The sequence below is a fragment of the Crocodylus siamensis genome, chromosome 1, assembly GCF_052110815.1.
Source record: "Crocodylus siamensis isolate JL-2025a chromosome 1, ASM5211081v1, whole genome shotgun sequence".
Classification (NCBI taxonomy): domain Eukaryota; kingdom Metazoa; phylum Chordata; order Crocodylia; family Crocodylidae; genus Crocodylus; species Crocodylus siamensis.
Genome location: NC_143395.1, coordinates 394,295,308 through 394,309,749, shown reverse-complemented (window position 1 = coordinate 394,309,749; position 14,442 = coordinate 394,295,308). Strand labels below are relative to the sequence as shown.

Here is a 14,442-nt window from a genome sequence, read left to right as displayed (position 1 = left end):
TCTAGCTAGGTCTTAAACATTCTCTGTGTAATTGTAGATGGTGAAGATAATGAATTGACTAGAAATTTATTCATATCTTATTATTACCATCAATATAATTAATAATAGTTTAGTTAATACTTGGGTGCAACTTTTTAAAGACTCTTTTCCTTGTCATTTTGGTATCACTTTTCAATAACATTTCACCAATGAATGCCACTTCAGTTTTCATTTTTTAAGTTAGTAAAACATGTGGGCTCCTGAGACAGTTTGATGAAAAACAACATATTTCAGCCCAGTTATTTCCAGCCTAGAATTCAGCATTCTAGGTAATTTTTGTTTTTTTCTATCTAAACTCAGATACAAGACAACCATTAAAGTCAAAATCCAGATTGGCAAACTGGATTCAAAAAGCACCCAATTACAGTGACACGATACATTCTCTCAGAGTGTGTGTGTGTGAGAAAGTGAGAGCATGTACTTTTAAATAAGTAAGATTTAAAAAACAGTTATGCATCCTAGATCATCTTTACAGAGAGACGCTTATATACATTTAGGTGGGAATTCAAAGCAGCGGGGATGTGTAGGGCAGCTGACAGGAAATGCAGAAGAGGGATGCTTTTTCAGAATACTTTTCCTCTCCCGGAAGTTAGTGTTGTTTATGCTACTTGTTTCAGCCCGTTTTTGTCATTTCTGTTAATATGGGATTTACAATCTGTAACCCCTACCAAGGCCTAATTGCTTATAACCATAGCCTTACTGAATCACAGTTGAGGGGAGGAGAAGGAAAAGGACTCCCCCATCTCTTGTCCAGTAACCTAGTGATTAGGACACTTTCCTGGGAAGTGGAAGATGTGCTATTGGCCTTCTGTAAAAGAGGTCTGAACCCAGGAAAGCATGAAGGCTGTGTGCCCCTGGAGACTGGGGAGGCATGGTGATCGCCTGCAGCCGGTGATGGTAAGCAGGAAGCTCCTGCAGGTGGCTGCGGCGCTGTCGGCAGCAGGGGGTGGAAAGTGGCGAGCACTGACTGGTGATTGGCAACCACCTGCAGACACGACTGGCAGCGTTGATCAGGGACTCCCCGCAGACGCCAGTGGTGGTCTCAGCAGAAAGGGTGGGGTGGTGGGTGGCAACACTGGCAGTACTTTTTGCAGGGGGTTCACGTGCACCCCCTACACATCACCAACACAGGAAAGTTTTGTAAGCAGTGCATTGTGGGCTGAATTAGGGTTGGGGTACTCTCCATCTCTCCTGTTTGAAGCTGTCCCATTGGGTAGCCAAGTATGCAAGATTTGTGTGCGCCAGAAGGCAATCAAGAGGGGGCCTTACTGTTTACTGCTGTGAAGTGGATGCTCTTTTCTGAAGAGAGAGAACCCTAGGTCCTACCCCCTTGAACTTATTTAATTCACTAGCTACTGGATAAAAATGCATAGACAGCACTGGGACTTGTTAGATTTACCATGCATTCATAATAGCTACTTTTTCAAATAACATAGGTCCATTCTTACCTAAGAGCTAAAATGCACTGAGCTATACTGAAATTGATTGACCTTCACTACTAGGCACCTGGCTTCAGAAGAGAACTTAGTTCTTTGGTCCCTGCGTACAAGTCATGTGCAGTCCTGAGTCAGGTGCCTAAATTCAGCAGAGGACCAGGAATTCAGATGCTCCCTTGTGTTTAGTGCTTCCTAGTGGCTACCTATAGGCATTTCCACGGTTGATATCTGGATTGTCTGAACCCTCCTTCTGAGGCACATAAATTCCATTTACTATACAGGAAATGTAGACACCTAGCTCTGTTCTTTCCATCAGCATCCTGGGGTCAAAGGCCTAGTTTTTAGTTATGTTAGACCTGAAGATGGATGTGCCTAAGGGCATTAAGAATCTTATTTTGAACCTGTACCTAACCCAGACTTAGATCTGTCATTACAGCATTTGCTGGGTAGATTCATGCTTCTCTAAAGTTGGTGGGACAGTTTAGAACATAATGAAGAGGCTTGAAGGGCGAAATTGGTTCCCAAATAAGAGATCTACTCTGCCTGCTTCTGAAGCTTCTTTCTTTCCCTAAAACTCCTCTTACTTACCATAAAGTTGAACTTAGAAAGCAGATGTGCATATAATGAGTTCCCTATTGCATATCTGTCAGTTTAATTGTTATAGTAGGTTGAGTGGCTCCAAACCCATCATTATGCACTAAAGTATGCAACCTAAATGAAAGACAATATACATGCTTCCAAAAGAAATGGCTGGTGTTACTGCAGACTTCCCTGTGAGATGCCAGTGCTTCCGTTGTTAGTTAATGAGTCATCACCTTTTAACTACTATGTAGCATTCATGGAAGGCTTTGAAACGGTTTTTTGAAAATAACCCAATATATATGTCATAATTTACTGTTCTCCTTCCTATTAAACTAAAAGTTTTCTAATTAAAAAAATAGATTCCTGGAATCAAAAATACCTTCCTAATATTTTTATTTTATCACAATAAAATTGTTTTCATAGCTATGTATCAGCAATACAGATTTATATTTATGTTTATTCAGATTTAGGTAAAACATTTAAGGCCCTTCTAGGTTCCTTTGCCATACATTAAAAATATCAGCAATATAACAAGCAAGATTGAGCAATTTATATATTCTGGAAAACAAATAAATAGCGGGAAAAAAATCCACCCCACTCTTGTTGGGGGGCGGGGGAATGGCATTGCAGCATGTTGTAAAATTTGGCAAATATGGGTTATTTTAGACGAAGGGAGAGGATGTAGTCCAAAATTCTGGGCTCGGTAAGGAGAACAGGCTGCAACTTCCTCTTATAAACCTGAGACTCCAGCTTCAGGATTTCTAGTCCCTACATATATATGAGGTCATTTCCTGGAGTGAGGCACAGCTTGTTTGAATAAGCAAGTCTCAAATGAGTTAAATTTACAGTCAAATCTTCTTAAACACCATTGAAAAAATATGAAATAGCTAATGCAGATGCTAGAGCATAACTGTCTTTGTGCTCTTGATGAGAAACTCCACTAATCAAAGGGGCAACTAGCTGCACTGGTTTCAGTTTCTGAGTTGACTTTAAGGTGTAGCCCTGTGCACAGTGCTTTACTGTAATCTAATCTAAGGTGAAAAAGGCACAGATCATATTTGTAACATTTACTTCTGAAAGAAAGAGTCACATCTACTTAGCCTGACAGAGATAAAAGAAACTCATCCTTGTCACTGGTGCCATCTGATAGTCTAACAGCAGCTGAGAATCTAACAGAACCCCCATTCTTCAAACTGGAATAACAAATGGTGAATACATGTCCTTAGCAAAAGGAGATAAAATCCTTCTCATCTTTTGGCTGCACTTTAATTACCAGCGTAACTTCCTATTTACCTGGATCCTGACTCAGCAATTAGTCCTCTTCTATATATCAGTCTCTACAACACACTAACTAGTTTAGATGTTAAAAACAAGAGCTGGAGTTTTGTCTTAGTAACATGCCGAGGAATCTCATACCTACCTAGCTATCTGTTCCTTATGCTTGTTAGATTTATAAGCATTATCTTAACACATAATTTTAGGAAATGCTGCTATAAATTAGTACTACATCTGCTTTAAAACTGCTTTTTAATGTAATAATCTGACCTTGAGCAAAATATTCAAAACAAGTGGATTTCAAGCTGTGGTCCACGGACCCCTGGGGGTCTGTAGACTATGCCTAAGGGGTCCATGAAAGATGATTGTGTTCAATCAAAAATATGTGAATACCCACACTTACAATTCAAAGGGGTCTGCACCTCCATTCATAATATGCTAGGAGTCCACAAATGAAAAAAGGTTGAAAACCAGTGATCTACATATATATGTATCATTGTATACAGCTTCACAGTTGAGGGAGCGCAGAGGAGGAAAAAGGGAAAAGGAAGTATTTGAAATCTTGTGACAGTGTATATTTCTGAACTCTGAATGGTTTAAAATGCTCAGTGTTTGTATATAAGTAAACTTCACCATGAAGAAATCTGAAACAATTGTGATATTAAATAATAACAAAGGAGTTTCTTAAATGCCAATTCAGCCCAGCAGTGCTGTTGGCATCACTATAAGAATACACATATTCCCTAGCTCTTTTAGAAGACTATTGATAAAGTGTTACTGTTTTCTTGAAGAGCTGTTCAACAGTATAATTGTTTCCACAGTATCTCTCTCATATGCTGTCTAAAATCATCAGCAGATTATCTGTGTTTCTCTAAAGCCAGCAGCTCTGGATCTAGTTCTGGCAACACTAAATCAAGTAGATGTTGCAGACACACCACCTGTTTGAACTTAAAACTGCAGATTCTTAATTTCTGTGTAAGACACCCTAATACTAGAGTGATAAGGCACTGAAATATGTAGATCAAACTGGTTTTAAACTAGTTTAATTAAAAAGAAATTTGGTCTAGCTAAAATGAACTGAAAAGTTCCCAGGAGCAGATCCAGAGGGGCCCAGTTGCACTTCGTTTTCCAACCACACAGTGGGAGCAGCAGCCAGGGATTCTTTTTTAAAATCCTCAAATTGGGTAATAATTGCTCTCCTGCCCTCCACTTCATGCTCAGTGACGGGTCACCTCCTTCCCCCCCACCTCTGCCTGTTTACCACTGGTGCTATCCCCAGGTGCCCCAAGGGCAGGGGGAAATTCCAGAGCATCTGCTGCCCCACTTCAGCCAGGCTGCCCAGGGAATTGGGCTCAGTTCAGGACAGTGGTGGCACCAGGTGGGTTCTTCTTCTCTGCCTAGGACTCTGTGTACTCTGCCAGCTTGGGAGCAGGCTTATGGAGGCAGACCATACTCTGCCATCACTGCTGCTGAGACCAACTGCCTGCAGAGCCCAGCTGCAGCAGGGCAAGGGAAGCTCTGTAGCGCCTTCCTTCCCTAGGACAGCTGGAGATAGTGGGGACAGTGGCAGCAGTGGGCAGGGGAGAGGAAATGCCACTGAGCATGGAGGGCAGATTCTTACCTGATTTTGGCACTTAAAAAATACATTCCTGGCAGCTCTACTATGGCATGCCTATCCTGCGGGAGTCGGGGAGAAGGTGGGAGCTGGGGTACAGCTAGTAGTTGCTGCTCCTGTACCCTCCCCCCACTTTACAAAATCCAGGATCTGCCCCATGGAAACTCCTCACATTATATGCAAGGGCACCAGTGGACTGGACAAAATGGAGATGGAACTATAATCCAAGTTCCTCTTCCCAGGTGAGTGCCTTAACCATCTGGGTAGAGCCGTGCTCTCTCTCTGGCCCAATGCATGTTGAATTCTTTTATTTAAAGTGCAATAGTTGCAAGAGGATAAATGGAGGTTTCAGTCCCCCTAGGTTCATCTAAATTTCCCACTTTTTGCATGAGCCTGAATTGTGCACGAGGGGAGCAGCAGCATTCATCCCCCATTCCCCAACACGTGTATTTAAAAAAAAAAAAAAAAAGTACCTGCCCCTTCACTTGTAAAGGAACACTTTGAAAACATCTACTAGGAGATAGGCAGAAGTCCAAGGCTATATCTGGATGTAGTATACCAGTAACTCTGCTCATGCAGTGCCTGGAATAATTAACAGAGGTCTAAAAAGCAAAGCTACTTACCTCAGGTGCAACGCTGCATGGACATGGCTATACTGCTTTTAGTCTGGGAGCTAGCACGCAAAGGAAACTCAGTTATCCCTACACAATGGCTGGCACCACGTAGCTGTACCCTTGGGAAGCTTGCAGATGTTTTAAAAAAGAACCCCAAAACTATGCTTTCCCAGAAACAGCAGCATGTTACTTCCACCCAGCTCTGCAGCATCTGGGTAGATTGGGCACTTCAGTGGGGCTTTTTGGTACTTTCATCTAAAGCCAAGTCAATCAGCTAGTAGATAAGAGTGCCCAAAAAGCCCCACTAAAGCACCCGATCTATACAGATGTTGGGTGAGCCAGGTCCAATTAATGCGCTGCCTCCTTTGGACGTGTGCTGGGCTTGGTGCAGGAGCCCATCGGGTTTAAAGTAAGGTGCAAGTAGCCCTGGTTTTTATATCTCCCATATGCTCAGGTGAGGCAGGTGCTAAGCTACTCAGCCCTGTTAAGGTAGAAGCACTTTGGGGTATGGTCAGTAGCAGAACTTGAGAGGTGAAGGACTTCAGTGTACAACTTACAGGGCAGGTGCTTGTAGGACTAGGCAGCAGCTGAGTGTGGTTTACAGAATTGCACTTTTGGCGGAAATCACATTATTTACTCAAATCCAAAACAACTCTGAATTGAAGATGACCCCTGCAATAATCTGATTCTATACATGGTAGAGCAGTGAATAAGGAGTCAGGCAGTAGAGAAAGCAGGTGCTGTGGGGGTGGTGGGAGCCTGTCCTCCCCCTATTTCAACCCCTGTCCTTGGCCTCTATTCCCACTTACTTCCCCAGCCCCTTCCCCTCCTACTTACCTTTGCTCCAGCCCTGGCAGGCTCTGTCCTTGATGCAGCCTGGGGCCTGGAGCATGGGGTGTGGGCGGGGTACTGGTGCCACAGGACTGGGTCGGAGCCATGCTCCAAGCCACAGCAGGGGATGGTGGCAAGGGAGCAGAGGGGCAGCCCTCGCCTGCCCTGCTCGGTTCCAAGACCAGGGGCTGCCCCATGCGAGGGGAGGGCATCTCGCCTTGGACCTGAGGCAGTGGGGTCGGTGCCCGAGGGCTGCCCTGGTTTTGCTTTCAGCCGCCTGGCAGCGCAGCGCAGCACAGCACTACCCCTGTGGTCCAGAAAGGCTGGAGGAGCAGCTGGCCGGGGCGATCAGCGAGCGGGGAGGGGCTGCAGGGCAGCGGGTCAAGCGCTCCGGCCGGGGCGGGGCGGGGCGGGGCGGGGCCGGGCCGGGCCCAGCGCCTCACGCCGCCTCCTCTCGTCCCTGCAGGGCGCGGACGGCAGCTGCTTCCCGGGCCGCGACCGCCTGAGCTTCGCCTACATCAGCGTGGACCCGCGGCGGCGACACGTGCACGCGCTGTCCCACTGCGCCGGGGCCGCCTCGCCCGCCTGCTGACTGCGCGCGAGGCCCGGCCCCAATAAACCTCCTCTCTTCTCTTCTTCTCGCCTCCGTCTCCGTCTCCGTCTCCGTCTGTCCCCGGGGCCGGCCGCACCCGCACCGCCCGGGAGCCCGTCCCCGTCCCCGTCCCCGTCCCCCCACCCCTGGGCACGTCATGCGGGTTCCGCCGGGCGCCGCCCCCGCCCCGCCCCCGGAGGCCGAAAGTTTGCAGCAAAGTTTTCTCACTCGTTTAACTCTGCGTTGCACGGACGTCTCGGCAGCGCCGGCCCGCGCGGGCGGGCGGGCGGGCGGGGTGGGCGAGGGGGGCGCGGGCGGGCCGGGTGTGCGGGGCGGCGGGCGGCCGTGCCCAGCGGGGCAAGACGGAGGGGCAGCGCCTGGCGGGGCTGGGCCGGGCCGGGCCGGGCCGGGCCGGGCGGGGCGGGCCCCGGCGCGGGCGGGCGGGCGCGGACAGGGGAGGGGGCGGGGCGGGCGCGTCTCAGAACTTTTGTTTGGCCTCTTGCGCGACTTAGTTTCCGCCGCCGCCGGGACGGAGGCGCCGGCCGGGCTGGGCTGGGCCGGGCCGGGCTCGCGGGGCGGCCAGAAGCGGGAGCCCCGGCGGGCGCGGGCTCGGAGCCGCCGCAGCAGCCATGGATCCGGGACAGGCGCCCTCGCAGCAGCAGCAGCCGCCCTCGCAGGCGCAGCCCCCGGCGCAGCCGCCGCCGCCGCCCGCCGGGGCCGGGGCCGGGGCCGCGGCGGGCGCGGCGCAGCCCCCGGGCGCGGGGCCGCCGCCGGCCGGGCACCAGATCGTGCACGTGCGGGGCGACTCGGAGACCGACCTGGAGGCGCTGTTCAACGCCGTCATGAACCCCAAGGGCGCCAACGTGCCGCACACGCTGCCTATGCGGCTCCGCAAGCTGCCCGACTCCTTCTTCAAGCCGCCCGAGCCCAAGGCCCACTCCCGCCAGGTGAGCGCCCCGCCCCGCCCCGCCCCGCCGCGGGGGCCCGCGGGAGCCCGGGTTGAAGCAGCGCGGGGGAGGAGGCGCCCTGCGAGCGGGGCCAGGCTGGGACGTGGCCCGGTGCCATGTCGCAGCTGTGCCAGGGGTTGCCCGTGCCGCCTCCAGGGGAAGAGGGCGCCCCGCCTGCGCCGGGGTAGCCGGGGTCTTCCTGCTTGCGCACACGCACCACAAGTTTTGGAGGTTTTGATTTTTCTGCCCACGCTGGCAGCGGTAGCCTTCCTGGTCCCTTTGTGGCAAGGTGGGGACTAGATTTCAAGTGGATGGGGATTTCAGCCCCGTGACACCTATAAGGAGCCAGGGCCACGGCTCACTTTTTATTTTTTTGGTTTTGCTCCTTGCAAGATGCGTGTCAAATGCTACCGAATCAAAATGGTCGTTTACGCTCTGTTGGGAACCATGATGCAACGCTCAGGGCAGTGGTGCATCAGGCATGACAGCGGGGGAGATGGGATCCTGCTCAGAAAACTGTAAGGCTTTTTGTTTGTGCGTTCAAAGTTTACAGCAACAACAACACCACCAAAAAAAAGTGGACAAAAAAGGTTGATAATTTATATTCCCTATGTCCTGGCAACAGCTTAAAGCTTGCTTTGACTTTGTTTAACTTGCTTTGAGCGCTGACAGCGTTGAAACAAGTCAGAAGTTTGAAAACAACTTAATATACCTGAGTCTCTCGCAGACAATTCAGTAAAGTCGAAGTAGGTGTGTTTCTGTGAAGTATCTTAATGGGAACTGTTTACTCCCCACAGGCCAGCACTGATGCAGGTACAGCGGGAGCCTTGACTCCTCAGCATGTCCGAGCTCATTCGTCTCCAGCTTCGCTGCAGCTGGGAGCTGTCTCTCCGGGGACCCTTACCCCCTCTGGAGTAGTGACTGGTCCTGGACCTGCCTCATCGTCTCAACATCTCCGTCAGTCCTCATTTGAGATCCCCGATGATGTTCCTCTGCCACCAGGTTGGGAAATGGCTAAGACACCATCTGGCCAGAGATACTTTCTGAAGTAAGTAAAATAGAGTTATAAAAAACAAGGTTACGTTTTTTAGCAAAGCTCCCTTTCCATGTTTAAGAACCTTTGTGTGTACATAAGAATTTGTGTTCCTTCAGTAGCGTTCAGGTAATATATAAAATAGATTTAAAAACTATGGATCATGATTTTCAGTAGTATAACTCTTTATCTGACTCGAACTGGGGGTGTAGATGTTGAACCCTGAAAGTTATGCCTAGCTGTGAGAAACATGCCTCATTCTTGGCATGTCTCATCTTGGATTAGTTATTTTTTGGCGTATTTTTAAGTCTGTTGTAACATATAGTAACTTTAAATGAATACTTGGAGTACAATAAAGCAAGGTCATTTTAAAGGTGTTCTTTGGGTCGGTATTTGGAAAGTAGCATGCAAATTGCTGAAAATGGGTATCGAAGAAACTTTCAGCAGTATTGCAGTGAGAATACTGGGTGACTGCTGATTACTTTCTTTTTTTGGAAGTACAGTGTCAGGTTCCTATGAAGTCTTATCGGTACATGAACCTGATGGGGCCTGTAGTTCTTAAAACTAACTTTGGAGTGAAAGGTGAATGTCGGAACTCTTAAAAATGTTTCTTGTTTTCGCTACTTTGTCTTTTTAAAGTAGTGAAATTAATATATTAAACTTTTTCTCTTGCTGAAGAGGTTACACATGCCAGCACTTTGACATGTCATCCATCAGGAGATGCTCTGTGGTGTTTTCTAAAACAGCAGAAGCCTGTCCTCCTTTTTGGAAGTGTGCGCACAATTCTCGTTCAATCACTAGGTTTCAAGTAACATATTATTTGTCACTTCAAATTTGAAGGGATGGAACCACTAGCATTAAAAAATATATATATTCCTACTACCTTGCTAGTCTAAAAAGTGTTCTTAACTTTTTTTGTAGTCCCATTTGCTGAAATAAAATATCCAAACCTGAAATTATATTCACAGAAGACCTTAATGTCTGTGGCAGGGACATGCTTTCCATGTAACTGCATTATGGCTCAGAATGAAATAGGGACCTAATTCAATGCCCATCGAAGCCCCCTTGAAGATTTACCATTGTTTCCTATGAAGCATGAAGTTTGTTCATATGAAATATTTTGCCTAATTTCACTGTTAGAATTAGGCAGTTTTATGCCAGCTGAGAATGTGACCCACTGGACCTTGAAGAACAAAACACAGTTTTCATATCATTCCAAAACTTGTATATTATGCTCGTTATACTCTTAACTAGCTTAAATAGAACATGACAAAGATGGTATTTTAAAAAATTGCTCTTATCTGTAGTGCTAATTATTATTTGCATTTACATTGATACTTTAAATTTTATAGAGGGAGCATTACAGTTGTTGTGGTAGACGAAAAATCCTTGCACTCCTATAATTGATTCTTTAATTATGCTCATTTAGGTGAAAGCAGAGGGAAGGATTTGATCTTGGAAAGCTTTTCTACAATTTCGCTATTATTACAGAAAATCTTCCTTTTTTCCTGCAAGTTCTCTTTTTTGTCTGTCTTGGTATCCATTTCAAAGAGTCAGGTTTCAGCAAGAACAATAAAGAGCCTGAGACTGGAAAGTACACACAAGTCTGGCAAACTCATCTGCATGAGCAAGATCGTTTGTTCTCAAGCAGACATCCAAAGTAAATGATTGAAAGAGCTGCTAGCTGTGAAGGATGCATCTTGAAGGGGAAAAGAGTGGAAACAAACCAGGTTGTTAGGAAGAAAAATAAAGGCTGTACTTTTTGAACCTCTCCCTGCTGGGTCACATGCTGACCTTGGGAGATCTTAAACCGCTTAATAGGCTGTTTTTTCTTTTTGCTTTCCTTGGGTGATGCTGTGGTTTGGGAGAGTCTGAGGACAGTTTTGAAGGCTCTGTTCACGCTTAGAAGAACTACTTCCCTCCCCTCCCCCTAATAGAGCCTAGAATACCATCTACAAGTGGAATCTGCTAGCCTTGTTGCAGTTCAGAAGTATTTCTATTAACTTTGCTTCCTACATTTGGAAAGCGCCAAGAGCTTGTAAAGAATTTCTTTTAACAAAAGCAGTTCTGTATTTCAGAAGTTGCTTAAAACTGTTGCTTCCTATGATTAAAAATAAAATGTGTGTTTAGCACATACATGCTTTTTTTGTTTTGCGAGAGCTTAATTTTAATGAAGTAAATATTTAGATTTTTGCTGCTGAGCACATTTTGCTTCTAAAAAACTGGTTCCCTCTGCATGGTTTTTGCTCCACATCCAAGTATTTAGCTTCTTCACTGGATTGGCAGTGGTGCTTTTTGTTTCCATTTCCTCATTCAGTAGAAACTCCTAGAGACCAGACAAGACCAGGCGTTTCAAGAAATACCTTTGTAAAGAATAGGTGAAAATATTAGGTGTGTGTTTTCCAGTTGTGAAGATCTTTCCAATTATCACTTTTCCCTATGATGCTGGTTATCACAGTACTCTGCACTATAGCCAGTTAAATCTAGTACGGAAATTTCCACAGGGGAACTACAAATACAACAGCTATCACAGTGGAGAGGCAGGTGAGAAAAAGTTTGAAGCAGCCAAATGTCTTGTTTGACCACACATTAATATAATACCACTAAATAGCATTCTGCGTGAACCAGTTTTTTCTATCCAGACAGATTTGTAATAGTTTCGGTTCAGCACGATAAATCTATATACATCAACAAGTTTAAATTTCTGACCAATACTTGATTTGCTAGTGTTTCATCAATATTAATGAGTTAATATTCACAGTACTCTCAATACTAGGAGTTTTAATGAATGTGTCTTTTCTTCAGAGTAATATGTTCCTGTTACAGCTAGTAGAATTCCCTACTTTGTTAAAAGTTGCTAACTTCAGTGAAATTGTAACCGGAACTCAGCCATTGTTATCATAATAGTAGTAATAATAATTTAAAAAAAGTCTAATCTGGTTAGTCAGAAGGTGGAATTTAGTCAGCTTCATGCTGTTGTAACAAGAACTTAGACAGTTCTTAAACTTACAGTAAAAATAGCAGTATTGGTCAGTGTGGAGATGTCAGCTTCATTGATTTTGAACTACTTCCTGTTATCCGGCTATAAACTGACATTTCAATTAACTGTGAAAAAAGATCTACGAAATCATTATGTGCGTGAGAGAGACTATATGGTAGTTCAGGATCAGCCACTTGGAAAAGGGAAGATCCGTATGTTAGACATGTGATGCATGTATTTTATAATCAATATTTATATCACTTTAACTTGTGTAACACAGTACATGCAATTCTTGCAAAAAAGATATAGTAGTCTGTCGTCTTTTCTAGTATGAGGTAGCGGTTCACCCCAGCTGTCTTGGTTTCTCCTGTAGGAAGCTGTTCTGCCGAGTAGTTTATCAACAACTTCCTATTTTTTCTGTGAAGTGTTGTATGACTTCCTGAATGACGCCAACCTGGCTTTCATGGTATCTGTTCATGTGTTTGGGGCTTTACGTTATCCATCTAACAGAGCTCTTACAAGTGGGCTATTGCTAGGTGAACATACAACCTTTATGGGCTCTATAGAGAATTTTATGGATAACATTCTCTGTTGTGGAACCAAAGACCTTTCAAACAACACCGTGGCTTGTAATTTCACTGTCCTCTGTGACTTGAAACATGCAAGGTAAAGGTACTGTTTTGGACGTGAAAAGTGATCAATAACGTTGCTACATTTCACTCCCTTAATCCTCACTCTTTCTACAAGATGGCACTCAGAATTGATTCTAGTCTTTCGGGATGGAAAATCCTCATTTGATATAGTTGATACAGGCAACCTCCACTTAACGCGCTTAATTGGTTCTGGAAAAACTGAGCGTTAGCAGAACCATGATAAGTGAAACCCATTTCCCCATAGGAATTAATGTAAACGGAGATAATTAGTTGCCGCAGCTTCTTGCCATTGCCGCCTCTTCCCACCTCCCTCTGCCTGCCTGTTGGCCTCTCTGGCCCCACGTGTCAGCCCCGCACTTCTGCCGCTCCACCCTGGGCCCCTGCCAGCCCTGGCCCTGGGCACTGGCGGAGGGCCTACACTCACACCTGCCCCCCACCCCACTCGCTGCTGCCGCTTCCCAGTGTGCGCCAGCCTGGGCCCCCGCTCCTGCTGTCCTGCCGTGGGCCCCTGCCGGCCCTGGCCCTGCGGCAGCAGTGCAGGCTCCGTGCTCATTTCCACCTGCCCACTCGCTACTACTCATCACTTGTCACCGCTGCTGCTTTGCAACTGGCTCAGCGCAAAGTGAAATCAGGTATTCATTTTAAATGAGCTCTGTAGCAAAATAGTGCTACGTGAAACTGCGTTAAGTGGGGGTTGCCTGTACTAAAATCGCATTACATGGGATCTAGTACCTTAATTCATAGGTGACGTGCACATATTAAGCAGCATAATTAATGGAGCTTTTCAAGTTTTTAACCCTGCACAACATGTAGCCAAACCTTATTCTGGCTGTAAATTAAGTATGCTGTCATAGACTAAAATTATAGCTACAGCTTAAAATAGATTTTAGTTACTTCTTGAAGTTGTTGACATTTCTACTACTCAGTTTACATATGCGAAGTGCAGAAGAAATAAAGTAATTTTAGGTTTGTAATCTTAATGGCTGACTTACTTATCTGAGATGAACTGCTTTTCAGTCACTTTCTCAAGATGATGACAAATGCATTGGTTCATTTCACTCAGATAACTTTAAAGAAACAAACTTCTGTGTTTTAGACTTATAAATATTTTAACTCAATGGTTGGACTAATGCTTTGACTTAATGTACAGGCTTTAATGCTGCAAAATTGTTTTGGAAGCTACTGTTGTGGAGAGGACTTCCTTATCTAGAGGAGGGCTAAAGCTGCCTGGCATCTGGGAAGTGAGCTGTTCCTCACAAAAGCTTATGCATCTATAAGGTGCAGGTGTTCCCTGCTTTCTGTCTGTGCTGAGACTGAGTTGGGAGAAAGATGGAAGTCTAGTGTCAGTGGTCAGTAAGAGAACTTGCAAGTCAGCTCAGAGGGAGGGGTTCAGAAGAAATGACACTACGTCAGACAAGGTCCCCTGTGACTACCTCAGTGATTTTTATAAAGGGAAAATACAAGAGCCCTGATGCTTTGCCATTCACACTATTTTTTTTGCCATTTGAAAGAGTTCAAAGCTAAACAATAACGATTTGGGGCAAAGAATATGCAAATTAACACCATCTATCAATAAAACTACATATACAGCATTTCAAATATATTTTCCTGTAATAAAGGTATTGGTTTCCATTTTCTTCAGGCTACAAAAATACAATACTTTGTGATTGTCACGGTGGTGGGGAATCCCACCGTTAAATATATATTCTTGGAATTCTCTTTCATATTTCATCTATACAAACAGCTGATAGCTTTAACAAGAACCTGGTATTCAAAATACTTCATAGGAACAGACTTTGTGCTTATTATCATAGGAGACAATGGTAAATCTTCAGTGGGTAAGGA

The 14,442-nt window shown here is 45.6% G+C and overlaps 2 protein-coding genes across 9 annotated transcripts in view; both read left to right on the top strand.

Annotated features, from left to right (window-relative positions):
- The window catches only part of CFAP300 (cilia and flagella associated protein 300), a 43,032-nt gene extending 36,004 nt beyond the window's left edge, over positions 1 to 7,028 (top strand). Inside the window, exon 7 of the mRNA XM_090030200.1 lies at positions 6,859 to 7,028. Coding sequence (XP_089886326.1) covers positions 6,859 to 6,984 — 126 coding nt within the window. The 3' untranslated portion in view covers positions 6,985 to 7,028. The remainder of the gene's footprint in view (positions 1 to 6,858) is intronic.
- Positions 7,029 to 7,465: 437 nt separating this feature from the next.
- The window catches only part of YAP1 (Yes1 associated transcriptional regulator), a 130,774-nt gene continuing 123,797 nt past the window's right edge, over positions 7,466 to 14,442 (top strand). For 7 of the 8 annotated variants that reach the window (XM_090030198.1, XM_090030196.1, XM_090030197.1 and 4 more), the window contains exons 1-2: positions 7,497 to 7,931; positions 8,729 to 8,979. In XM_090030198.1, coding sequence (XP_089886324.1) covers positions 7,614 to 7,931; positions 8,729 to 8,979 — 569 coding nt within the window. In that variant the 5' untranslated portion in view covers positions 7,497 to 7,613. Of the gene's footprint in view, positions 7,932 to 8,728; positions 8,980 to 14,442 lie in introns of all 8 variants that reach the window. The other variant, XM_090030199.1, reaches the window with a different exon arrangement.